Genomic DNA, 27,749 nt, shown 5'->3' on the forward strand with positions numbered 1-27,749 from the left:
CATGTTATTTTCCTGATCATTGTGTATCTTTTAAAACCAATTAATTACACAATTGGTAGACTTGATGCAGTTTGTTCAGTATATCTACAAACTGAGGTTTTTTGCCCTCTTACTCAAGACTAAAACTTTTTCTTTCTTTTTTTAATTGACACATCTTTTGTAAGGGTGAATTGGAAACTGGGTTTGTATTTATGCCCAGCCATGTGTGAAATTAATGTCCTACAAGCACACTCAAGTGAATGCATGTGGTAATAAAACAGTGTTCACTGTTCAATTTAGTGGTTAAGAAGGATTTTTTTTGAATTCTTGCCATACATGCCAATAAATGCAGGACACAATCCAGCCAAACAGAGATTGTGTGACAGGCAGTCTGTTCTCATGCACATTTACTCAGAAGTAAGCACCACTGAATTTAGTTGGACTTACTCTCTCACAGGTATGTCCTGGATTATTATTATTTAATAATTAATTTGTATATTGCCCTTCATCACAAGATCTTAAAACGGTTCACAAGATAAAAATGCAAGGCAAAAGCACAAATAAATAGTTAAAATCAAAACAACAAAACAACAACCCCCCCTCCCACAAATACATTTAAAAGCCTATAGAATACTAATCAGCCAAAGGCCTGGTTAAAGAGGAACGTTTTCGCCTAGCGCCTTCATTATTTATCTTTAGGTGCCAGGTGAACCTCCTTGAAGAAAACATTCCACAAACGGGGAGCCACTGCGGAAAAGGCTTGTTCTTGTGTTGCCATCCCATGCACAACTACTTGGAAAGGAAAGTAATGCAATTCTACATACTGTATTTTCCGGCATGTAAGACGACCCCCAACTTTTCCAGTTAAAATATAGAGTTTGAGATATACTCAACCGCAGATTCTCCACCTGGCGTATAAGACGACCCCCAACTTTTGAGAAGATTTTCCTGGATTAAAAAGTAGTCTTATACGCCAGAATATACAGTACTCCTACTTGTGAGCAGGAACAGCCCTACCATTAGACAGAGTGATGTGGTCACCCCAGGCAGCTGAAAGATGGTACTGAAAGATGTTAGATGTCATGAAAGGACAGCAAATTGTATTTTTACATGCAGGGAGAGATGCTTTGGGGATGTATTAGCTGAGGTGTCAAAATAACTTGACCAGCCTTTAGTACTATGTACCTTGATGTGTGTGTGGAGGTGTCATTATGTGTTCTGCTTCAAGCAACAAAATGTATTGGGCTAGCCCTGCTAGTGTGTAAGCCATGGCAAAGAGAGTAAGATTTAGTTCTAAGAAAACATGCTCATAATTGCATTGACATGAGCCTTGCATTTGTATCAATGTGATTTCTGTCGATTGTGAGTAACCAAGTCCCCCTGATTGAATTGGGACTTAGTCAAAGACTGTCATTTGCTGGATTAAAAACCATGAAAGGTCTTGTGGCACCTTAAAAACTAACAAATTTATTATGGCATAAGATTTTCTGGGCTAGAATTCACTTCATCAGATGCATAAAGTATAATCCTCAATTGTGTGTGTAGATAGCTGCCCACCTGTCAATCACCTGATGTCACAATGACATCAGATGATGCAGAGGAACATTTTTCCTTTACAGGAGCAGCTCATTTGAAGAGAAAGATCCTTTGCATTGCCAGCCAGCAATTCAAAGGAAGAAATTCAAATTTCAAATATACATGGTATCTTCTTCCTTGTGTGCGGATGAACACATTGTTGATCATTAATGGTGATATTTCCAGTGAATGCGAATTGGCACAAATAACACAAGTTGACAGTGACAAATGACTTATGTATCAATTTTCTGCCATGGCACCTCTGCCTATCCTATTCCAGATGCAGTCCCCCCCCCCACATTGCGTGAAAGGGAGCATTCATATTTCTGAAATTGTGCTTGAAGACTGCTCAACGCACACCCTTTATGCTTCAGTAATATTAAAAGTAATCAGCAATATTATAGTCAGGACAGAGTGTGAAGGCAAATAACCAGCCTTCCCACTCTATCTACCATTTTGCTGCATAGTTGGTTCACATTGATCGAACACAAAGATGTCCTTAGTGCAACCCTTGTGCCAGGCTCATCTATGGATACTTCAGCCAAGTTAGAATGAAAATCTGAAAATGGGGAAAAGTTGGTGCAATTTCTGTCTGTTGCTTCCAAGGATCTCATGATGTATTGGTTCTCTTTGGCATGAAATTGATTTGGAAGAACTTAAAGGGAGTTATCTTACCTTTACACTCCTATACATTTAGTTCAAGGACTTTCTGCTCCAGAAAGCACTCCAGTACTCGGAGACTTTCTCAATAACATTTAACATTAATTGGCTTAACACTTTATGCAAACCTGTGGACCCTTGTTCACATCCCTGCTCAGAAGAGAGACAACTTGGTTCAACCTACCACACAGGGTTGTTGTGAAGTTGTTGTAATATGAGGATTTGAATTCCTTGGAGAATGGTGGGGTATTAGTGTGAAGAGAAAGTAAATAAACTTGACCTAATAATATCAGTTCAAAGCATAGCATGTTATTCTGTTTTATAGGCTCTTGACCCCACCGGTGGGACTTGTCAAAAAAGGTTTAAATGTGATTATGCTATACTGTAATTTGGACAGTTGTCTACTTGGAACTGAGCTTAGGCTTATTTCCCTTAGGCCACTGAACAACTGCTGTTGAGTAATAAAGATTGTCAATCAATCCCACCTTCATCGAAACTAAGCAGAATGAAAAAAAGTTGTTATTCCATTTCCTGAGACTTTATGTTCTGTACAGTTGAGGTCCAAATTTACATTTTACATCTTAATAGAAAAAGCATTTTACAGAAGTTACATATAAATGTCACTCATGAGCGACTGAATGCAATGAAATGACGTGACGACAGGATGGTATCAACGGGAAGGCAACCCCGAGCCACACCCGAGGGCTCCCTTTTATTAGCAATCTCACACACTGGTTAATGATTAGTTCCACAGGAACAACTTCAGGGACCAAATAAGGAAACATACAGCCCAATGGTAATACACCCATACCATATAAGGAAATGCTCCTATACAGGGTACTCTGGTAACACCCCAAAACTTCCCCACATGACATCTCCATTGCATACGTGCTCATCCTCCATGCCTCTCTCTTATGCACCCCTCCCATGCTCATCTTGTGACTTTCCAGTACTTTTCCACCACTCCTTTGTTCTGCTGTCCCGCTGACATGGTGTATCCCATTCTGACGTTCCAGAGTCAGTGTGGTTTGCCAGCGCTGTATCTCTTAACCTTTGCAGAATCGACGTGGTTTGCCAGCACCAATCCCACCAATTCCCTACAAGCGACACATGTAAAATAAAAATCTAGCTGTACTTTATCAAAGCCCCATTTTGCATTTAGGGTGGGATAATCCTACCCTATCTTGGTTGCATATTTTCAGTAGTATGCTACTTCTCTTGGCGAAAGTGGGTGAGGTTGGCAGTCAGCTGTGTGTGGCACTGTGCAAAACCTGGAGCAAATATACTACCCAGTCTTCTGACTAAGGGCTCACCCACACTCCCATTTGTCCCATGATTGCTTCCGTTTGTCCCATTATTTCTAGGCATGGTCTTTGAGGTTTTTCTTTTCCCCCCACAGCTCCTCTGTAAATCAGTCTGTATACATGTTTCAGCAACACACTGTGGTCTTTCTGCTTTTGAAATACTGGGGTGTGTCTTGGCACCAGGTGCAGCTGAGGTAGTAGAGCAGTGCTGTGTCACTGCCACTTATGTGGCTATTGTGGGGAGTGAGGCAGGGCAAGCTGAGTTGAAACCCTCTAGCACTGCACCAGTGCGCCTGCGAAGCCCTGACCTTACTACTATCCTGCCCTGCCTGGTACCACCAAGGAAAGTGGCAGTGGCACTGTGCTGTGCCACTGCATTCCTGAAATGCTCCAGTCTGCACAAAAGTGGCATTTAAGGAAGGCATTCAGTTTACTTTTCTATAGATTTTGTTAATCGTTTTTCATCACTCTGTGCACCTAAGGCAGGACGCAATATAAACGAAACAATAAAAATCATACAGTTTCAATATGGTAATCCATAAAACAAGGAAGGATAAATGGTGTTCGGGTGCCAATATATAAAGAAGAGCATCCACAAAGATACTGAGAGATGTTTATTTATTTATCCATTTATGTTAAAATGGCAGAACGTGAAATGATACTAGTTTAACCACATATGTATAGGCATCAGTACAGTAGCTATGCATGGACAGCAAACCTCTGTCCATTGCAGGACAAAACTGAATGAAAATGGATGTGCACAGTTACAGAAAAAGCTCAAAGGGTTCTGAGGAGAAGTGGGGCAAACTTGGAAGGGGTGCTATTTACTCAGATGACTGCCTTTGATTCCATGCTCACTGACATGCAGTGGAAGCATGATGTACAAATGCTGAATTTTGACCAAGTTTCTAGAAGTTTATCATCTCTTTCATGTGTTTTGCTTTCTTGGTCCAACATGGCATCTGCCCTTACTTACACCATATTTATTACTAGCTTCCAATAGAAATTTGATATTATGTAATCACCTTGTTATTTGTCCAATAAATCTAAAGCATTCGTCTGTTTATTTATTTTAAAGTATTTATACTTCATCCTTAAAAACAATCTTACAGCTTCCAGTAAAATATAAAAAACACTGCACAAATAAACAATAATAAAAGCTTTATAAAACAACAACGATAAAATCAAACAGCAAGTAAGAGAACAGGCTAAAACCCAAGTATCAGCAGTAAAAACACACAAATTAACATGCCTGAGAAAATGAAAAAAAAAGGCTTTTGCACAGTGCTGGCATGACATCAAAGTAGGTTATTGCAGAAAGTAGGCATCATTTCCCAATTCTCGTATTTGATGGGAATCCCTCACCATCCAGAATGGCTTCCCCCCCTTGGCCCTTAAACTGCAATCTGCATCTCTGCTAGGGATATCATGAAACTGTGCCCAAAAGCGTGCCAAGATGCCTCCCTTAGGTGAGGAGGCCTTGTGTCCTGCATTGCCAAGATTCCTTCAGAAAAGCAAGATGTGAAGGAAGGCTTCCTCCCTTGTTTCACAAAGATAGCAGAGTCCAGCTCATGTTGACTTAAAGACTTTGCAACACTGGTAGTGCTTTTAAAGATTTATTGTTATGATTTACTAGTTAGGCCTTACATGTTGCCTCTCACCCTCAATGACCTATCTGGTGCTCTTCTATTCAGTTCTTCTCATAATCTAGCTTGGCAGAACTGTGGAAGGGTTATTTACAGAAACAAATTGTGCTGAATTTAGTGGGATTTACTACCAAGTGTGCATAGGACTGTAGCTTTTCAGCATAATCCTATTGTTATTATTTACTCAGAATCAAATTCTGCTGTGTTTGATAGGTCATAGCCATCCAGTGCCTCTCAGAATTGCCAGATCTCTTTACTTCTTGCATACTGATGTCTTAACTTACTTTGCAAATGTAGCTTATTAAATAAACTATGTGATATATAAAACCTGGCAAGCATGATGTTCTTAGCAATTACCATATTTTTCCGTGTATAAGACTAGGTTTCCCCCCTAAAAAATAATGTCAAAAATTAGGGGGCGTCCCCCCATTTCCTTAAATCTGAGTCCCCCCAAATAGTCTTATATATGGGGGCATCTTATAGACGAAAAATACGGTATGTGCTGCTTAAACCATGGCCTTCGCAATTGTTTCCATAGAAAGGTATTGATAATTCATCAGGACTATGTACTGTTATGAAAAAAGTCATTGTTTTTACGGTGTGGCTACCAGTTAGGCAGTTGTAAAGGCAATGAAACTGTGGAATAAAAACTGCATGTCTTGAAGGTTTTCCACTGAAGACAATAGAACTACTCCAGAAGTAGACAGTATGGGGATTTTATTGAATTTACTTGTGTTAAGGATTGCTGATGTTGCAAGAAAACAAGGCCTATTCTTTTTGACCTTTTCATATATATTTATGGTTCTTTTTATTGATACTTCATGTTAAAAGCTGTCACTGAGAGCCATCCTAAGTTCTGCATTTCAGCTTTTTTGACTGATATACCCAAAGTGAAATATACTTGAAACCCTTGTCCTAGAATAGTTAAAAGCATCAGCCCATGAAGGAGATAGATAGATTATACATACCTCTGTTTATTAATTTTATGACTTTGTATTTTGCTCTGCAGTATAGATGCAAACATTTATTATAGTAATTAAAGAAAAATAAGTGATTGCGACAAAAAAATATTTCAATAACTTAAGTGCTCATTTGTGAACAACAGCAAAACTGCTTTCCCTGCTGAACCCTGTTTGTGCTTTTAGAGTGACGAGTAACTACATTCAAGTTGTTGCTGTCAATGTGAAATAAAGCCATTTTCTGTGCTGGCATTAATGGAGATGAAAATCCTTCCCCAAATTGTTAACGTGTTTTCATGTTTGTCCTGAGGTAGTTTGCAATAGTATGGCCCAGTTGTCTTTTGACAGTGGTTATGACATAATGCTTCTAGCAGGGCCAGTACCATACATTTTGCTGCCTGAGGTGAAGGACAAGATGGTCCTTCTGCCCAATTCCACATCCACAATCTGCCTGAACTGGCAGTTGAATCTTATTCTGACACTGCTAATGGGACAATATATTCCACTGTATCTGAGGGCAGCAGACTACCTTAGGAGGTGCAGAGTAAGCTAGCTTATTTGACGCAGGAGGAGTGCTGCTCCTCAGGATCTGCCATGTGAGGCAGTTGCTTCACTCTACCTAATGATAGAGCCAGCCCTGGCTTCTAGTGTCACTAATTCATCATAACTGTTTACATGACCACTATTACTACATGACCCTGGCTTTTGACACCTGAGCTGTACTCACCTTACTTTTGTGAATGTAAGTTGTTTAAAACTGTTATTAACGTTGTGTTTTAATTGTTGCCATGCACCCTGGGACTTTAGGGTGAAGGGCAAGTAAATTATTATTATTATTATTAAGAAGTAATTAGCATCAGTGACACTAAACTTTAAAATGGTTTGTATTGCCAAGCACACTTACACAGTTTGAAGCCATACAGTTTCACTGGTGGTAGTAACTGCTATAATTTCAGGGTAATAACTTCCATGTGTGGAAATAGAACACTAATTGTCCTGTGAGTGAGCACATGACTAATAAGAGGAAAAACTGACAATAAGACATTTGACACTCCCATGTATATGCCATCTTCCTGCTCAGTAAGTACTGGGTATGTTTCTGATATTGCCTTCTCAAGGGCTTCTCAAGGACTTTCACTTGCAGAACAAGGCTTTCCCTCTTCTTTCCCCACTGCACAACCCCTTTGTCCCTGAATTTGACTTTGAGGGGGTCAGGAGAATCCCTAGAACCATGTGGGTCTACCAAGTAAGAATGCTTATGCAGATGGAACAATCGGAAGAGCACAATGTTGAATTCCACCTGGAACCTTTGTGACATTGAAAGTAGGGCATTGTTTTTGTTATGCAGGAGACAGATTATAGTTCTAGTTATAGCTCAATGCTTTCAGGTTCCCCATAGGCATCTGGTTGGCCAGTGGGTGAATAGGATGCTGGACTAGATGGAACATTGACCTGTTCTATTCTAAGGTTCTTCAATGAAAGTTAACTTATAATCAGAAGGAGAGGCTAGCTGCTATTATGTTAACAGGTTGTGTTCTTTGGTAATGCTGAGCATTCAGTGCCTGTTTCTTGCTAAAAGCTTTAGTCACAGTGAACTGGTTTGCACAGCATGGTAAAGCAAACTATGGCTTAGTAAGGCTGTTCAGACATGTGGGATCTGGGAGAGGAGCTCCCAGTCATTTTTCCTCCCTAGTCATTTTTACCATAGATCTAAATCAAGGTTTGGCATAGTGTGCCTGTTTCTGGGCTTGGGGCTAAGCTCTTTCCCCACTAACCATGGTATGTAGCCTAGAACAAGCCTTGCAACTATAAAAAAGGACCAGGGAAGAACAAGGTTTCTAAGCTCCTCACTGTAGGCATGCACATTTGCATGTAAGCCACAGTTTAACTTACCATGTCATGTGATCCAGTTCAGTTCAATGGAAGAGTTAAGGGCCAGGGCAGTCTCACTTTGAACTGGCCTTTGTGTCCCTTGTGTTGGATAGGTGGGATGAGCCCTTGGAAACCCAGGTTAGGCAGATAAAGTGAACAATGGGGACAGGTTGTTATCATCAACTGCTCTATGATTCTCTGAAATGGCAAGATACAGGGAGGGGAGATGGCCAGCTTGAAAAGTGTGCTAGAGACTCTTGCAAACTCCTTCCAGCACAGCCAGTTCTATGGACCAAAGCTATCCAGGGATTAAAAATAAATAAATAAAGGAATGAATAATTTTGAATCTCATCAGTACTGTGGAATATCCAAATTTAAAAGACAGGTTCACATTGATTTCCAGTAAGCACAGTCAGATTCAGTTAGCGGTACTTCTTACCGCACTTGGAAATCAGCAGTCCTCCACAGTCCTATGCAAACCTTGTTCTATGTTTTAATACAAAGCAAGAGAAAAAAAGCAATCTTGAAAAGTTTATTTTGCATCAAATTTGTTCCTTCAATTCCAGATATATAAATATGTCCAGCATATAATGTTTGCCTGTATTACAAATTGTTTGCTGTGTCCCTACAATACCTTCTGCACAGCTTCAGGGCAGAGAGTAGAAATAATGGAGAGCTGTTGGAGGACAGAATCGTGAGGGCCATGTAGTTTGTGATGTGGCCCCTAAGAGAGACAGCTGCTCTCAGCAGAATGCTGTTGATGCCTGGCTAGGGTTGCCATATTTCAAACAGTGAAAATCCAGACAGAAAAGTTACTGAGCTTTTTAAAGTTTTGCCCAAAAGCAGCACTGCCGGCATGAACTGCCATAAGTCCGGATTTTCCTAGACATCCAGCCAGATGAATGGTAACCCTAGCTGAACGACTTCTGGACATGGAATGGGGAGGGGGAGTACTATCTTGTCCTTTGCCTCAGACAGCCCTCATCAGCTTTCTGTTAAAAACATTCTTGTTTAGACAAGCCTCCCCAGATGCTTAGTAAGTGGAGGTAATTTTAATCTATTTTAAGATCATAATTTTTGTATGTTTTAAAATATTTTTCTTGATTTTATTTTTTTATCAATTTGTAAATGGCTTTGAGGTTGTTTTTTACAATCAAATGGTGTATAAGTTATATGAAATAATAAATAAATAATGAAGTAATGAAATAGCTGGGAATAGTGTTCTCCACTTGACCTCTGCTCTGATTTCCTTTCTCCTTGGACACTCTGTTCACCCCAGTCTGTGATTGTTTGTTCCTTATACCACCCACTGGGGTTTGCCTCTCCACTTTAATCTCTCATGGGATTCCTTCCAGCTGCCTTTTCTCCTTCCCTGGGTTCTCCTTGGTCCACCTCTGCCTCCATCCTCTGCCCTCTTCCCAACTGCAGGAGTTCAAGAGGTCTGGACTGGGCAGTGAGCTAACTTCCCTAGTATATTCCATGGATGGGAAAGTAGATCACCACATCAATACCCAGCAGTCCTTTACAAGCACATGTGTGACATTCTCATATACCCAGCGCAACCAGATTTATTGCCTCTTAAATCACTCCTTTTTTCATTTGAAGAGTAGTGTTGTGAAGGTTATTGAGATGTTGGTCCAGTAGACGACATTTATCTATCCTTCCAGGTGGTGCCATAAGAAGGGAGAGAACAGAATTCAGCAGGAGGGGTAAAAGGGAAAGGCCAAGTTTAATATATTCAGTATTAAGCAGAAACTGTGAAAAGGGTTGTGTAGTTTTGCCTGTCTTACTTAAGAGGAGGAAGTAGCAGCTGTCATAGCAACTGCACTCCTTATCCTCCCTGCCAATCCAGATTGAGAGTAATATGAGGCACAAAGCATTGACCTCACTGAATTGGTTACATTTGCCATCAATGATGTTGTCACAGCGCTAAATCTCAGTAGCTGTTTGGCCTTATGATGTCATCACATTCACATCATTTTCTAAACAAAATCGAAAATTCTTTCCAGTAGCACCTTAGAGACCAACTGAGTTTGTTCCTGGTATGAGCTTTCGTGTGCATGCATCATTTTCTGTAATTGGCTGGATTGCATTTTGGGGAATAATAAATCTGGTGTCAGGGGGAAGACACTTTTTTAAAAAAAGAATTGAAACAGGTAGCAAACAGTGTGGATGAACTGGTGCCAAGAAGGTAAAATTTTGAGAGGGGTCTGTCAGGCAGGAAATTTGGGGGCCTTTTTATTGTTCTTGCCAAAGTCTCATGCTGTGCAAAAAATGTTCACCCATGAACATTGAGTGGCACCTTAATTTTAAGATAATTGTTTAAGGTTTTTTTAATTTTTTTCTTTACTTAATCATAACAGGAAATGCATGTGTTTCAAATGAATAAAAGCATGTTGCTTGAAATATGGTGAAGGATGCTGCCCATTATGCCTTTCCTAGATGGCACCTTTACAGTCCACACTGTATTTTTTTGCTCTGTTTGCTCCCTCTGTAAGTGGTGAGTGAAGTTCCTTTTGAAGGCACACCTGTTTATATAGAAATGTTTAGGATCAGTAAATATGCTGTCATACCAGATCAGACTATCATTTGTCTGTCTAGGATGGGCCACTCTGATTGACAGTGGTCCAAGTAAAGGTCTTTTCTGTCACCTACTAGCCGATCCTTTTATTTAAATTAGAAATGTCAGGAATTAAATATGGGATCATCTGCATTCAAAGCATGTGCTCTACCAATAAACTATGGCTCTGAAGTGAGGCCTTTGTGCTCCAGGGCAGATTTTGCAATGACTGGAGCCCACCGGCAGCCTCAGATATTCCTGGAGTATAACCAGGCAAATGTCAGTGCAACATAGCCTCTCAGGCTGTACTGCTGAATCAGGAAGATCAACCAAAGCTGATTATTATTGTGGAATTCTTGCTTATCTATTTATTTCAATCTTCTTCTTTTCCTGTAAGAACTCAAAGTGACTTGCAATAAAATAATAAATGCAAGTTCATAATACAAAAATGCAACAAAACTAATTTTTTAAAAGCCGTAATAAAAAAGTCGGGCTGATTTGCCATTTTCTATCACTGCTGCAGAAGGGAAGTCTTATAATTGCCATTGTCCTCCAAAGTGCTCCCTAGAAGAACCACATCTTGACAAAGTGATGAAAAGTACACAAAAATGTAGCGAGGTAGACTTCCCTGGGGAGGGCATTCCACAATGTTGCTGCCATAATTGGGAAGGCCCTGCCCCTTGCATTCACCCACCAAAGCTCAGTTCTCCTGGTACCTGGAGCAGGCTTGACTGGAGAGTTCGGGAGACTGGGCACAGTGTATGGAGCTAGCTATGTTAAGTAGGCCAGGAGCATGACAGAGACTAGAATTAGGATGTTGTTCACATCAGAGGTGACACAGGAACGCATGGCAAAACAAGCAACGACTGGAAGTTGGAAAACTAAGAGAGTCTTGTGGCACCTGAAAGACTAAGATTTATTATGGCATAAGCTTATAGCTTATGACTGTAAATCTTGTTCTCATAAGGCAAATGTAGTGGGGGGGGAGCTTTTATCTTATGAGAATTCAGAATATGCTAATTAAGAGGAGGTGAGCATTTATTGGGGAAGGCTATTTATTAGGGAGAGTGCTGTTGCACACATGTACTGCTTGTGGTCTTCCAATAGGCGTCTGGTTGGAGCAAAAAGTTGCACTAGATGAGCCTTTGGTCTGTTCCAGCAAGGTTATTCCTACATGCTTAATTACCTCTAATTTATCGCTCAGGCACTTATTATTTATTGAGCAGCAGCATCTATGTACATGGCACTTTACAAAGTAGCATAAGCAAAATTAGCCAGTTCCTTGCTCACCAGCAGCTTACTGGTACATTCTCAATTTCAACAGAGGGAGGAGGGAAGGGGGTAGTTTAGAGAGGGTATATCACCCTAGTCTTGTCTTTTGATCATGTCTTTACAACAGTTCTCCACAACAACAAATCATGCTACCAACCACTGGTTGAATTGCCTTCTCCAGACAACAGTTTTTGAGCTATGAAAGGTGTGTCCAACTCTACAGCCAGGGCAACTGTTACTAAATAGTACAAGACAGTTTGGATACTGCTGCAAGAAGCAAATGTTTGACCCCATCTCACAACCTCTAAACCTTTCTATGATGTCTAAATATTTTTGTGGGGGTGGGTGGGTGGTACTTCTGAAGCCATTGTAATAAATACTGGTAGACGCTCCAGCTGGGTACAAATACCTGACAACCCCAGAAGGTATCCAGGTGCTTTAGAAATCTAACAGTAGATTTTGTTTTTTACAATAACACACATTACAGACTTGAACGGAGCAAGATTAGCATAAAACACAGAAAAAACAAGAGTCTGTTATGATGTTACACTATCCAGTGTCACTCCGTCCTGTGTAAATATGTATGTATGTTTCTTTCTAACTAGTACTTATATGGAGTCTTTTGGGACAGAGCACTTATACTTCCAAGTGCTTCCATCATGTAATCCTTGCCTGGCTGAACTACAGAGGCACCTTCCCCCACCCTCATAAAAATATTGATCTCCACTGTCTAAACGCATCATCTTGGGAGCCTTTAGGAGGGAGAAATTCACTCACTTGATATAGAAAGGGAAGGAAGTGTGTGGAAATGGGCAGAACAAGTGATGCAGAGTGTTGATGCCACAGGCAGCTCTTCTTATGAATTCTAAACTGCTAAGCTGCTACATTGGAAGTATCCTTGGGGGGGGGGGAGTGAATTGTTGGAAACATGGTATTTTCTCTCCCTTTCTCTTTCCACTTCCTCTCACACACAAACCTTTGTGGGCATCTTCAGAAATGGAACTTCAGGTCCTATTCTGGAAACTGTCAAGCCCCCTAATTATTGTTTGGAAACCAACTGATACAACAGTCTGCAACAATTACCAAAGTGACGTCTGTGGAGCCGCTCTCCTGCCGCCTCCCTCCACCTCTCGCTCTCTGAAATTCAACAGGAGGCAGTTCCCTGCCCTTTTCTTAGCTAGACACTCCCTCCCATCTCTCTCCCTGGCTGCCCACCGTGGATTTCCTTGCACACCTGAACGTTGCCCAGCTCCTACACCCTCTTGTTTGCTTGTTACTCTTCCGGTTAAGTAGGAAAGGATTTTAATTGCTGCTTCTATAATGAGAGGGCAAGCGGAGGTGAATCATCAGAGGATGGAAAGGGTGGGGAGGGGGAGAGGAGCTTAGGTGGGCTGAAGAAAGAAAGAGAAGGAAAGGCAGGCTGAAGCGGGGGAGAGCAACTGCGATGACAGGGAAGGTGGCCCGAGCGAACTAAGGGGATTGAGGCGAGGGGAAGAGAAAGAGGAAGCCCCTTTGATCTTCGCCCAGGGCACTTCCCCTCTCCCTCAAGCGCACGCGACCCTCTCTTTCCCTTTACGCGGCTTGTCGCCTCCCAGCTTTTCCTGCCTCCTTTCAGGAAGTCCTGCCAAAGCTGCTTTGCAACAATGAGGATTAAAAAAAGAGATGGGGGTGTTGTCGTGCGGGTGGACGGACGGACGGACGAGTGGGTGGTAGCGGTGGCGCCCGGGGAAAACTGAGCTGTCATCTCTGTATATCCCTACCTCGGGTGGGTGGGTTTTTGTTTGTTTAGCTGGGTGGGTAGGGGGAGAGTATCACGGGTGGAACAAATAAGAAGGGGGATCGCCGGCAAAAGCTGAGGAGGAGGAGGAGGAGGAGGAGGAGGGAAGAGAGAGAGCGCCAACGATCAGAGAGCAGGTCTGAACAATAGAGAGGAGAGGGGCGGGCGCAGCGTGAGGCGCTACTGGTGTGTGTGTGTGTGTCTACACGCCTTTGGAGTAAGAAGAAGAGGCAGAGGAGGCGGGGACCCTCCCTCCTCCCCCGGAGGACAGGCAGGAGTAGCCGTAGATCCCAGCAGACCCCTGGCAGGGATGGGGCTCGCCCGGGCTGGCTGCTGCTGAAGGCTCCTCCATCCCTCCCCTCCCTGCTTTCTCTTCCCTACACGCCCTCCCTCCCTCCCTCCCTCCCTCCTGTGTGTGTGTGTGTGTGTGTCTCCTCCTCCTCCTCTCTCTCTCGCCCCTCTCCTCTCCTCTCCTCCTCCTCCCCCCCAACTCACTGGATGTTACCCAGCCGCCGGGATCGTTGCTGCTGCTGCCGTGACTGCTGCTGCTGAGCCCCCTGCTTCTCCTTCCCGAGCCCAGCCATGAACCCCGCCGAGGGGGCAGCGGAGGAAGGGGCAGTTCCTGATTCCGAGGTGGATGCCTTTTTCCGAACAGGTAAAGAGAAGAGGGGCGGCGGCGGCGGCGGGGGCTGGTTGGGGAGACAGGCTGGGCTGCCAGCGCCCCGGCGAGACCTGGAGGCGTGATTTGGTTATGTGTGTTGTGTGTTTATATCTCGGGTGATGGTTTACGTTGCGGAGCGTGTGATGTTGGATTCCCTTTGTTTTGAGGGAAGCAGGGGGAGGGTATTTTTTGGGGGGGAGGGCTCCCCTAAGGAGAGGGATCCCCAATGGATCCCCCCGGATTCATTGCCTCGTCTTCCGTCCTACATTGTTCCCCCACACCCGTAATTATTGGACAAAAATAAAAACCCACCACCACAAACCAAACCCACTTATCGTCCCCTCTGTATATCCCAACCCCATCTGCCCTCCCCCCGCCGCTCCTCCGGCACGACAGACAGACACTTTCGAGGGAGAAGCCGCCGTCTCCAGGCACAACGATGCTTTTTTGTGCGCTGGGCTTTGGGTTGTTTCCACGGATCTGGAAGGGGGGGAAGGGGGCAAACTGTTGGCTGTCAGTCCGTTGTACGAGGCATAGCAGACTGATGTTTCGCTCTCCGTCCTGCTGGTTTCATCCCATATATATATATATGGGATGAAACCTATATACAGTATGTTGAGTTTCCTGGGCTTCGCGGCTAGTGGTTCATCAGTATTATACAGCATATAACCCACAATGCTGCGTTTCGCTTTTCGCACAGGAACGGGGCGATCTTCGATCACTTTTGGGAAACCTGAGAGCAGGCTTGGTTGCAACCCATCCACTGCACGCACACACCCCTCCAGATCGCCCGCTGTACTTCAGGCTCTTTAAAACATCGCGAAATCTTCCCCAACCTACAGCCTTCAGTCAAACGAGGGGCTGAATGATGGTGTGTGCCTGTTGTGTAGACTAGGCGAGATGCTGGCTTCTTAAATACGCCTTTTAAGCCTGGCTGGTGTACAGGTTGGGTCTGGCGATGGAGCCAGAGGCTTATATATTAGCCATCTTTGAGCTGCTGCCTCAATCTATGTTACCTCGCTGGATGAGTAAGGAGAGTGAGGATCGTGGGTGGCGAGGAGAGTATTCAGGGACCATAATTGTTGTGGAACGTATTTGACCCTCCCCCCTCCCTATTCTGCAGGTAACAAATCTGTGCTTTTAGTCGCGATGACATGTTTGAAATTACACCAAGATCCCTATTTTTGTTTGCACATCTTAGTGCTTTGTTTCTCCCTTTGATTATCCCTGATGAAATCTATGCATAAACCCCCTCCTTGGCTCCTGGCTGCACTTGTGCACTGTGTTAGCCAGCCAACCGGTGTGTGTAGCTGTGGGTGTTTGCATTCATATGTGCTTCATATGTGCGTGAAGACCTCGCTGATGTGGATTTTTGGTTTTCAGCAAGGTATAGGCTTTTCTGCTGTGAACTTTCCAGGCAAAGTCTTCCAGTAGGTGATTTTAGAGGGCATGTCAAGATGTAATTCAGTGTCCTGGGGATTGGTGTTTGCTCTCTGGTTTCAGGGGAGGGTACTAACATAACAGCAGAAGTTTGAATACAAGCAGCTGCGCCTACATCAGAAGAGAGCATGATGGGGGAGGGGTGGTTGTGGAACTTGCATGTACACAGGAGAGCCCTATATGTTTGGTCTTAAATTCTGTTCTTAGCTCTGATGAAAGTATAAGAAAAAAACCCCTACCTCACAGTCCTCCAGTGTTTTCCAATTCCACTAGCAGAACTTCCATGGGGAGGGGGAGAATTACAGGCAACTTGGCAGAGCCTTAATTAAAGATAGTAAAGGATTAAATGCTCCCTTTAGATGCAGGCTTGACCCTTCCAGACTGAGGCTGTTTTTACTCCTGCAACTACAGCTGCTTTGCTTTTCCAGCTGCCTTTCTCTCCTGCTTTGGTTCAGCCCTGATCATCAGTCACGCGGAGTGTTCCTTCAGCCACAGCAGAACAATCGCATCATCGCCCAAACTTTTCAAGAAGTTTATTCCTGCAGATCCATGACAGGCCCCCTGGCTGCCCTCCATGGAAGGCCGCACCCCATTTATGTGAATATGCTTTGATCTCAGAGGATAAGTATAATAAGGTCTGGCTGTGTGTATATCTCAGGAGCCACACGGTACTGATGGATATTTGCCTGTTGATACCTTAAGAAGGCTACAAGCAAAGCAGTTATAGATTTCTCACAGCCCTCTGGTGTGCAAGTGCCTTTGGGCTGTGCATGGTTTAATGGATGCTATTAAAACCATTTTCTCCAGCCCACCCACCCCATGCCTTTAGTTCTACAGACTGTTGGCTTTTCATTCAAAAGTTATTTCTGAGTGTATGTTTAGGTAACTACCCAGTGACACTTCTACTGCAAGAAATGCTACTAAAAATAATGTTCTGATCAGATGTTTCCTTTTCTGACTGCTCTATCAGAAATTCTATACCAAAATAATCTTGATTATAATCCTGTTTAGGTGCCCCATGGATTTCCTAGAAGGTTTCTTGGCATTCATATCCATTGATGTTTGAGAAGCTTCTCCTTCCATTGCACTTTTGTACATGTTTTGTTTCACACAAGAATTGGTTATTAATTCATAGATGCAAAATACAAAGAATTATGAACAACAGCGAGTGAGTGTGAAAGACAGATCTAGGCATTTGGCTGTGGGCCCAAGCATGGCAAAATCAAATCTCTTATTATTGGGGGGGGGGGAATCCATTTATCTAGGGAGGCTTCTTGTTCTGTTGGCTCTTTGCTTTGTGTATGCTTGTGTTCTGAGTGCTTAGAGTTGCCATTCTCAGTGTTAATAGATACCAGAAAATGGAAGGGGGAGGAGATGCTAGCAGTCAACAAAGTATTCAAGGAAGTAACTCTAGTACAGAGAACATTCATAAACAACCAAATGCTGTGTTTTAATCCAGAAACAATAACCTCTGTGCTGAAAATTTCCACTGGTGCAATTAGAAAGGACTGTGGGTCATTGATCTATAGCACCATAGTTAGTTTTTTAAGTCTTTCCCTGAAGTCTTAGTTATAGTTTGCCAACTCTTGCATGATCAGGGACCACCTTGTTCTCCAGATAGTGCTCTGAGGGATGGAAGGATATGTTGCTCTTGGAGATGCACAAGCACCCTACTCCTCCCCCAAAATGCACTTTTGTAAGTGCTCATATCAGATGCTTACAAAGGTCCAAGGGTACCCACGAAGTGCTCACCACAACCTCTTCCTCCCCATTCCTCTGCTCCAAGCTGCAGAAACGTAACATTGAGCTGGAAGAAGGCTGAAGTGGCAGGTAGTCCCAAGCCCCAGCAGAGCATCTTTTCCTACTGGGAATCCCGGTTTTGTAGTCCAGGTCACTTGGGGAGGGGGGAGGTTTAATTGGGCCTTTGAAGTGCTTGCCACTTCATCTTCTGTCACTTTTTACCTGTTCCAAAGATAAGTTTATGGACTTTGGGGTAAGGAAAGTGAGAGGTGGCAGCAACTTGCAGGATCAAAGCAAGCACACATTTGCTGGTCCTTCTTGAAGAAGGCTTCTAACAGAAGGTTTCCCAGTGGTGAAAGTGGACAGAGGAAAGTTTTCCTTCATCTCTCATAATAATAGAACCCAGTCACTCAGTAAAGCTGAATGGTGGAAAATTCAGGACAGACACAAAGGAACTTTTTCACACAACACATGGTTCACATAGCAATGTGGAATTTGCTACCACAAGATGTAGTAATGGCCAAGAACTTGGACAGCTTTAAAGTCGGATTAGACAAAGTCATGCAGGATCAAGCTATAATTGGTTAATAGTCATGATGGTTGTCTATAGCCTCTTGGTATCAGAAGCAGTGCCTAAGAATACCAGTGTACAAGTGGGAGTGAGAGTGCCGTTGTGGACTTCCTGTAGACATCTGGTTGGCAACAGAGAACATGATGCTGGACTTGATGGGCCTTTGGTCTGATCCACCAGTCTTCTTTTTATGCTCTTAATTTGTGGAGCACATGCACTCAGGCACAGTGAAAATTCAAACAAGTATGTACATTGACATATGTGAAATACAGAATTAGGGACATAACATTGCAGCATGGAATATATTTAATTTGCACAATTTGAAAACCCGATTCTTTTCCTTCTGAGTGAAACTCTGGAAAGAAGGAAACTTTTTTTCCCTTACAAGTGAAACATTTTATCAGACCATTGATTAAAGTTTGGGAGATACCAGATAAAATTACTTTTGGGGTCACATTTGGCACTATCTCTGCTAGCTGGCCATTCCATAGGGGATGATGGAAAGACCAAGAAGGTATAGCAACAAACAGCTTCCTTGTATCTCCTCAGTCAGCCCACCTATAGAGGTACATTTTGTTGTTGCAGATTAATCCACTCACTGATTCTTTCAGTACAGAGTTGCCATTCTGGTCCAGGATATATTATCCGCATAATTTATAGCCTGCTGCTTACTCATCAGTGCCAGATTAAATGCTGGGGAGGCCCAACGGCAGTCAAAATCTCTCCCCACCCTTGCAAATTATCTTCCGGTAACGTTTTTGATTTTACCAGCCAACAATTTTAATAAACCAAGAGGTGGTGCTCCTAAAAGGCGTGGGGCCCATAGGCTGGTGCCTGCTCTGCCTTTTTGGTAATGTAGCTCTGTTACTCATTACACACAGTCACGAATAGAGCACTCTGAAATTCTACATAAATGTAACATTCACCACAGCCAGTGATATTGAAAGTCAAAGATATATCTAGGACAGGCACGTCCATAGGTAGATCGTGATCTTCCGGTAGATCACTGGACATCCATGGTAGATCACTGGTAGATCACAGGCTCCCCAAAAGAAGCTCAACAAATTTGGCTCCCCTAAAAAAAAGGTCAATTTTTTTGCCTTGCATCCCCAAAAACAGGGCTTCCCTTCTTCCTAAATAAAGCTCAACAACTTTGACCTGAACCCCAAAAAAGGGGGTAGATCACTGCCAGTTTTTAATTCTGTAAGTAGATCACAGTCTCTTGGGAGTTGGCCACCCCTGATCTAGGAGAATCAACAGGATTGCAATCTCCTCCCTCTCTCTTTTCTGATCCTGGTTATCCACCAGCAGGGTGACCAAGGCAGTTTCTATCCCATAGCTAGGCCAGAAACTGGACTGAAATGGAGCCAGGTATTGAGTATTACCTATAATTCCATCTTTTCCAGCACCTCATTTTAAAAAGTGGTGCATTGTATACCGGGAAATAATGGCTCACATGAGCTGGACATAATTTTTTAAGAGAATTAGAACCACCACTTCTTTCAAGGCAGCAGGAACTTACTTTCTCTCAAGGAAACATTAACCGCACCTAAGAATCAAGTTGATTGCCCACCTTTGAGTACTTTATGAGGGAAGTGTAAGGATCTAAAGAACACGTGAGAGCTCTCAAACCTCCAAGCAATTTGTCCCCCAGTCTATAAAAGCTAAGAAGTATCCACCACAAGCTGACCGGATGGTGTTCTAGCTACCCGGTACATTAATTTCTGACTCAAACAACTATAGAGTTCCATCGCTGCCACCTGATCCTTTTAACTGGAGATTCAATGATTCAATCTGGGACTTTGAACCTGTATGCAAAGCATGTGCTGTACCACTGAATGCTGATAGGTCCTTCCTAGCGACTTTCCAAGTTCCCTGGCAGAGGCCTTTTCCATACTGATCCTTTTGTCTAAATTGGAAATGCCAAGGAGCTTGTGGGTGTAAGACACACGTTCTATGAGCTACAGCCACCATGCATTAACTTTCCATAAGGCTTCCATAATGACTGTGTCACTCTTAAAAATAAATAAGTAGTTTATCTGCCTTCTGATTTGCCAGTCTGAGAGTCACATTCACCCTGCACTCTCCCCAGTTGGCCTTAGCTAGAAACTGACCTGCAAGAGCTGCTGTTTAGTGTTGTTCTGGGTTCCCACTGTGCAGTACTAGGAGGGCCCTCAAGATCCCTGTTATCCAGCTCTACCTGGCAGTAGGGTGATATCTTATGTATGGCAAAAGAGAGAGAAAATGAATAATAAAAAGAGAACTGAAACAACACAGATTTCTGTAAAATTGACATGCTGTTAATTCAGGGTTTCACAAAGTTGGGTATCCAGCTATTTTTGGACTACAGTTCCCACCATCCCTCACCACTGGTCCTTCTAACTAGGGATGATGGAAGTTGTAGTCCAGCAACAGCTGGAGACCCAAGTTTGGGAAACCCTGTGTCTAATTTATAGATACAAATTTGGAAATAACAGTTATAATTTCCGTAGAAATATAGTACATCTCGCCATAGTGGGGAAGCCTGTGACCTGGTTGCCTGCTCAGTCTTGACGGTCAACTTGAGCATCCTATTCCCCTCAGTGACCAACCAGATGCCTATGGGAAGCCCATAAGCAGGGCTTGAGTGCAATAGGCCTTTCCCACAGTTGCTCTACAACAAATGATATTCAGAGGTAAGGTACCTCTGATTCTGGAAGTAGTATACAGTGGTACCTCGGATTAAGAACTTAATTCACTCTGGAATTCCGTTCTTAACCTGAAACTGTTCTTAACCTGAGGTACCACTTTAGCTAATGGGGCCTCCTGCTGCTGCTGCTGCACCGCCGCCACACAATTTCTGTTCTCATCCTGAAGCAAAGTTCTTAACCCGAGGTACTATTTCTGGGTTAGCGGAGTCTACCCTGAAGTGTCTGTAACCTGAAGCATCTCTAACCCGAGGTACCACTGTATAAGCATAATGATTAGTAGCTATTGATAGCCTTATCCTCCATGAAACTTAACAGCATGTGACTGCATGTTCCACCAGTTGCTGACCACTTAAAATTATATTTTTGCATGTGTTTAATTCTGCTGTTTACTCACAAGACATAGGAGAATTTAAGCTTGGGTATATAAGGATATATTAATCACACTCTTTTTATGTGAGTTTTAGGTTTTCCAGTTGTTTTGGCTGTTCCCCAGGCGTCTTGAATTAATAGGGGTTGTATATAGTTTCCCATTTGTGAAACAAAATATAAATTACTTTGTTGACTGTACCAAAAAGGAAGTTGTGTGTATACATTAAAAAAGGAGGATGGCCTTTCTCGCAATACTTTTTACTACAATAAAAGATCTGTGGGGAAATATATTTTTTCCGTCTATTTCAAGAATTTCTTAACAACACCTTGGTGAAAACAGACAAAGGAATCCTTTGTCTAAATTAAATATTTATAAAGGAGAAGTGACAGAACAATACAATGCAAATTCCCAAATGCCAGGAAAGAGCAATTATTAGTTTATCCATACAGAGTGGGGGGGGGAGGGTATTGATTTCTAAAATTACTATTCTATTGTGTAGCTTGAACATTGGTTATATTTAATATGGTAGGATACGTTATCTGTTCCTGATATTCTTCTCCCCCCCCCTTTTAAAGGCAATGAATTATTCTGTCTCTGTGGCTCCCTCTCTCCGTTCCATCTACTGGTGTGTCAGACTTTTGTTATTGCTCATTTGTGCACAAGTGACTGGCAGTTCTATCACCAAACAAGTTAAAAATGAATGATTGGCAGTGGACAAGCTGTTTGATCAATAGAGGCTCTTGAAATTATGTCCGCAAAGGAGTTCCTTGAGGTTGAGGAAGTATACGGCTCTTAATAGGACACAGACATTGAATCAATCTGTTTGTCTCCGTCGGTAGACAATGCTTTTCAAGATGTCTTTACTTTCTTGCTTTCAGACTTCATAAATGGTCAACCTCCATGATGTGCATAAATCAGTGAGGCTGAGATGCAGAGTAGATTGTCATAATTTGCCAAGGAATCCCAATGTTGACTTTAAAATTGTGGCAGTTTTGTCCTACCAGATTACTAGTCAGGAGCAGATACCGCCTGTTGTAGCTGAAAATAATAATAATAATAATAATAATAATAATAATAATAATAATAATAATAATAATAATAATTTATTTATACCCCGCCCATCTGGCCGGGTCTCCCCAGCCACTCATGATGGTTGTTTGTTGTCATTTGGATATATAGCAAACATATATTAATTCAAGGTGAATCATAGAATTGTAGAGTTGGAAGTGACCCCAAGGGTCATTTAGTCCGACCCCCTGCAGTGCAGGAATCTCAACTAAAGCATCCATGACAGATGGCCATCCGACCTCTGCTTAAAAACCTCCAAGGAAGGAATGTCCACCAGCTCTCATGGAAGTCTGTTCCACTGTCAAGCAGCTCTTACTGTCAGAAAGTTATTCCTGATGTATAGGTCAGGGGATGGTATTCTTTGTCAGCATTACATTGGAAGGTGGTTAAATGTTATCACTGAGGATGAATGTGCGTAATAATTTACAAAAAAGGGGGATTAGATGTGAAACCTGCCAGTGCCCCCCTTTTACTAGGTGACTGAGCATGGTCAATGAATATGCATACCAATGACAATGGGATCTTGTAGAAGAACCTCTCGCCATCAACATACGTCAAATTGCAGATTGCCTGCTGACAAGACCATGTCCATACAGCATTACTAACAACAACAGCAATAACATAATTTATTACCAGCCCTGAAGGTGGTAGAGTGGGTCACAATTTAAAATACATTAAAAACAGTATGCCTGTTGTCTTTGTCTTTGTCTGGCATACTGTTGGGAAAGATGGAGGGCACAAGGAGAAGGGGATGACAGAGGATGAGATGGTTGGACAGTGTTCTCGAAGCGACTGGCATGAGTTTGGCCAAACTGCGGGAGGCAGTGGAGTATAGGGGTGCCTGGCGTGCTCTGGTCCATGGGGTCACGAAGAGTCGGACACAACTGAACAACAACAAAAAACAGTATAAAACAAACTACAATCACAAGAATAGGGTGAATCCTAAAAATACACCTCTCAAATCAAATTCGTCAAGAACATAATAGCTACTACTAGCTGTTTCTGACCATAAAGGGATATAGGGGCACATTTTAAAGTGTAAGTTTGGTTTTCAGTGGAGAAATGGTTGCACACCTTTCAAGAGGGAGGACCATTGCGAGGAAATTTGGGACAGGTGTGTGGGGCCTCTTGCAAGCGCCTAGGAGCAATGATGGAGTATTTTGTTGCTTCAGCTGCTATGACTTATAGTTCCAATGAAGTTTCAGTATAGATACAGAGCTGCAATTTTACCAAAGTACTATGACACATGCTTGTACAGTAACCATTGGTATTTATGAACATATGAAAGGAAAATACTTTTGGAGGGCTAGGGTTTATTAACCCAATTTCCCCTGTAATTTATTACTTGAAACATCAGCACGGCTGAGGGCCAAATGAGAAGCATTTGTGCCCATATTTTATTTGGATGAAGGTCCTGCATTTAATACTATGGTGAATAAACAATTCTTGTTCTGTAGTATGGAGCAGACCAGTATGAAACCTCATGGAATTCAGTGTTTTACTAGAGAGTGGTCTTGAAAGTGGAACGTTCCAAAAAACCTCTTCAGCATAGGAAGGAAAGTGAGCAAACAGATCAAACTAAAATGTTATGTTTTATTAAAAGTAACTATAAAATGTAATGTTGAAACTGTGTTTTTCTAGTCACCTGCATACCAGGATTCATAGAGGGTGCTATCCAGCCTCCTGTCAGTTTCAGGCTGGAATCCTTTGGGGTTTTTTTGTAATATTTTTATTAAAGATTTTCTTGGTTTACAAAGGTAGTGCAATGTCTGTCTCATATTTTTTCCATGTAACATTTCTACAAATCAGTTTCGTTTGTTGAGACATTAGGAAGAACAGGGGGAAAGAGGTGAGCGGGGTGGGGAGATGGGTGGGGTGGGGTGACAATGTTTCTATTTTACTTAATATATGTAGGGTTTGGTGTCAACATTGTTTGTGCAGGTTCTCTGTTGTTCGCTTGTGCTCCTTCGGTGGTGAGAGAGGTTGGGGTTGGCGTAGGGTGCGATTGTTCATTTGTGGTTGGCTGTGGTGGTCTTTGGTTTCCTGTGTGAGTGGGGTGGGTGAGTGCTTTTGATCAGGTTAGCCATATTGATTTGTATGCTTTTGGTGGATTTTTGTCATTGTCTTGTTGGGCTGTGTGTGTGATAAAGGGGAGCCATACTGGGGTGAAGGCGTCTTCTTCTATTTGTCCCCGTGTCAGTTTCAGCTTATTGGTTAGTTTTTCTTGTAGGGCTGTTTCCCATACTACTTGGTACCCTTTGTGTGGTTACCTGAGAGTTGTTGGCATCCCTCTGTCCTGAGAGACAATGGAGTGTGCCTCCAGGGGGGCAAAGTCAAACTGCTGGAGAATCACAGTGCCTGCTGTGGCTGCAGAGACCAGTAAATCGTAACTGCTGCCCCCTGTGTTATTGCTGTGTCAGCAGCACTGGTGACCTCTCTGGGGTGCAAGCCTGGGCAGTGTGTATGGAGATCCAGAGCTACCCAAACGACAATACTCCTGCTGATGTGGTCCAAAGGAAAGCAGCAGCATTTGACACCAGCCTGGCTGCAGGAGTTGCCTGAGTTACCTGAGAGTAAGCCTCCTTGAACTCTGTAGAAGTTACTTCTGTGTAGCTATGTAAAGGCTCATGGTGCTAGCCATTCACCCCCCCCCCTTTACTGGAGAAAATGAGCCATTGAAGTTGGACTCTGCAAGCACAGTAATTGAGGCAGGAGCTCAGGGATGGCTTCCTAAACATTTCCCAGAAAAGACTTGTGCCCTGTGGCAGGGAAACCTTCATTCAAGTGCCATCTGCAGTTTCAAACATTAGGTGGATAGATTTGCTCTCCAGTTCTACCTGTGGAATATGACTATGGCAGAGATATTCCTATTCAGTCAAGGTAGCTTTGATCATAACTTGGCTCAAATGTGGCAACATCAGGCATGTAGAGATCTACTCCTTTTATCTCTGCATCTGACACTTGCAGATAAGTAGTTGCCTGTAATACAAAAAGTGAAAATCTCTTTCTGCAGTTTTTGTGCAACTTTTTCTTTTATTTCAGCCGTGGAATAAAGCTGCTGTAATTAGGCATACTGTGCTTTTTTACTCTCATCATGCTTGGCTGAGGATAATGAGAGAAAATTATCTTTAATAGTAGCAATTGGTGAGTTGGAGTGCTGTGGTCATTTATATTGCAGAAACAGTCTTTGGTGGGCATGTGTATGGATGGAAGAGATGTAGGCTTTGCCTCAAAGTGTGAATCAAACAATATTCCTGTAACATGAATATCAGTAGGATGTGGATAAAATTCCTAACTGGTCCAACTGCTGTGTTTTAAACAGCAGCCTAACAGAGAGATTAAGCATGAGAAAAAGTCCATGTCGTTTTCTCCCTCCATGCCAGGAAAATATTCACATGTTTAATTTTACATATCAAGGTGTGGGGCAGGGAGTTTCAGGGTGCAGTCATCTCCGGGTTTTAGGTGCAGTCTACCTGAAGTCCTGAATAATGTGATATATTTCTGCTACTATTCCAGGCTTTCTGGAAAATGCCAGGTGAGGCTTTCCAGGAATGTTCTGGTCATATGCAGTGCTGGCACAATGGAGATCGTGGACTCCATATCTAGGATTAGAATCCCCATGCTCACGTTGCTATTTGGATGTTCTTAATTAGATGACTCTTTAAGCTTTTATTTTATTTTGAAGTCTCTCCATCTACATTATTAGCTCCTGCACATCCAGTGAGCATGAGAAAGTGAAAGGAAGTATCATTATATAGCAAGTGAATGACCAAGCTGAAAGTTCTCCGTGGTGGTTCGCAGGAGGGTCAGATAAACTTAGCATGCAGTGACAGGAGGATTGCCAAACACATGGCAATCCAGAACACATGGTTAGTGGTGGGCTGGGATTGTTTTGCAGTTTCACACGTTATGCAGGTGCATTGCATAGCTTGTATGTCTTTAGTCAGGAATGGTATGGTCCTGGATAAACCAGCACTAATAATAATTGTGATGCAGTGAGATGTGAAGTCTATGATTGCATCCAGGGGCAGTGCAGATTGCGCAAACTGTTTGCACACAGTTGTGCCCATCTGATACATGCCAGTCTTGCAGTGCAGCATTAATCAAACAGCCACATCTGATGTCTAATGGACCCGTGGCTTTGTGCTAGTGCAACAAAAGTCTACCCTGAGCTATCCTGCTAAGAAGTAGTATGTCAGAAAATGCTGTGTTCCTTTATAATAAAAAAAGATTATATACTTGAACACACACACACACACACACACACACACACACACTTGCCCTGCAGGAGAATGGCTCAGGCTTAGTGTGATGCTACTCCTTGTATATTCCAGATATAATATATTGAATTAAAAACTAAATAGTAAAGAGATCCCCGTGGAATCCCCAAATGTGCAAGAGAAAGTAATCTGACCTGATGTGGTTTAGCTGCTGAAAATAGAATATACACTGTTAAATATGACTTGGTGATATTCTATGGAGTTATTGGCACAGATCCTGAGTCCTGGAGTGTCCTGTGGCACTCCTGCTGTTATAATCAGAATTGGCAGCCTACATGCGGACAGCAGCATCGACAGAGAACAATGGTGCCTGATTCTTATTTGTCAGCTTGGACAAAGGGCCTGCTGATGGGTTATGGTGGAAGGGAGAGCATTTCTTTTGTATGATGATACCAGCATGGCAGATGGCTAATTGGACATGATAAACCACTGGGGCAACTAAAAAATGGGATGAGAAGAGGGTGAAAATGGAGGTCTGTGGGGATTATCAACTCCTGCTCTGACATGTTAAAGAAAAGGAGGAAATTCTCGGTCAAAAGCAGTTGACATTAACTTTTTGTTGGGGGGGGGGGTATTGTTGTCGCTTGACCATATGTCATCCAGAAAAGGATGGGGAATTGCCTATTGAACTCCTTACTCAGCCTAGCTAATGTGAAAGCGTATTTCATTAGCTGCAAGCAAATCATATTACTGGATAAAAAGGTAAGGAAAGAACATTGTCCCCAGAGATGCCAGTTCAGCTCTTAGTAAAATTAGCAGATCACAGTCTTGTCAGAGAAACAGTCAAGTGTTGCACCAAAGAGGACCTAGATGGGGTAGGGGTGGGGGAAAGGACATTGTTGTGCTGGCAATTTCAGTGAAAAAAGGAATGAAATCTCTGCCAAAGTCTGAACATTTGATCTGTGTGCAAAAACAAAATAAAAGCATTGATAAAATCAAGGAAGAATTTATATGGCCAGCCAGTGTATCCATATATTTCTCACTCATTGAGTTTAGGTTATGGAACCAGGTTTTCAGAGCAGGCCTTAAATTGCCAGGCCTTTTTGCTGTGCTAATGATTAATTTATTTGAAATTATGAACTGTCAGGGTTAATCTTGAATTTGTTAAATCTAAGTCATACAGAAATTAATGTTGCTAGGTTCTTGAAGCTGAGAGGAAGACCAGTATATTCAGAGGAATCCTCCCTCTCTCAATTGTGAGATGATCTTCTTGATTTCCTTGTTGGCAGTAAAGAAGCACTTTAATATAATGTGAAAGCAATTACATCTATTCCTTGTGTTAAACAAGTGTATGGACCCTCTGTTTCAGGAGATGAAGTTTGCAG

The 27,749-nt window shown here is 42.6% G+C and overlaps 1 protein-coding gene across 13 annotated transcripts in view; it reads left to right on the forward strand.

Annotated features, from left to right (window-relative positions):
- The window catches only part of KALRN (kalirin RhoGEF kinase), a 494,138-nt gene that overhangs the window by 7,424 nt on the left and 458,965 nt on the right, over positions 1-27,749 (forward strand). For 4 of the 13 annotated variants that reach the window (XR_004427468.1, XM_033162902.1, XM_033162915.1 and 1 more), the window contains exon 1: positions 14,131-14,259. The exons of 3 other annotated variants lie outside the window; for them this stretch is intronic. Coding sequence is in view for 9 of the 10 variants with exons in the window: in XM_033162902.1 (XP_033018793.1) it covers positions 14,187-14,259 (73 nt within the window). In the remaining variant the exon portion in view is untranslated. Of the gene's footprint in view, positions 1-14,125; positions 14,260-27,749 lie in introns of those variants that run through there. 6 more of the 13 variants (XM_033162958.1, XM_033162983.1, XM_033162992.1 and 3 more) reach the window with 4 other exon arrangements.

This window comes from Lacerta agilis, chromosome 1 (assembly GCF_009819535.1).
Source record: "Lacerta agilis isolate rLacAgi1 chromosome 1, rLacAgi1.pri, whole genome shotgun sequence".
NCBI classification, from domain to species: domain Eukaryota; kingdom Metazoa; phylum Chordata; class Lepidosauria; order Squamata; family Lacertidae; genus Lacerta; species Lacerta agilis.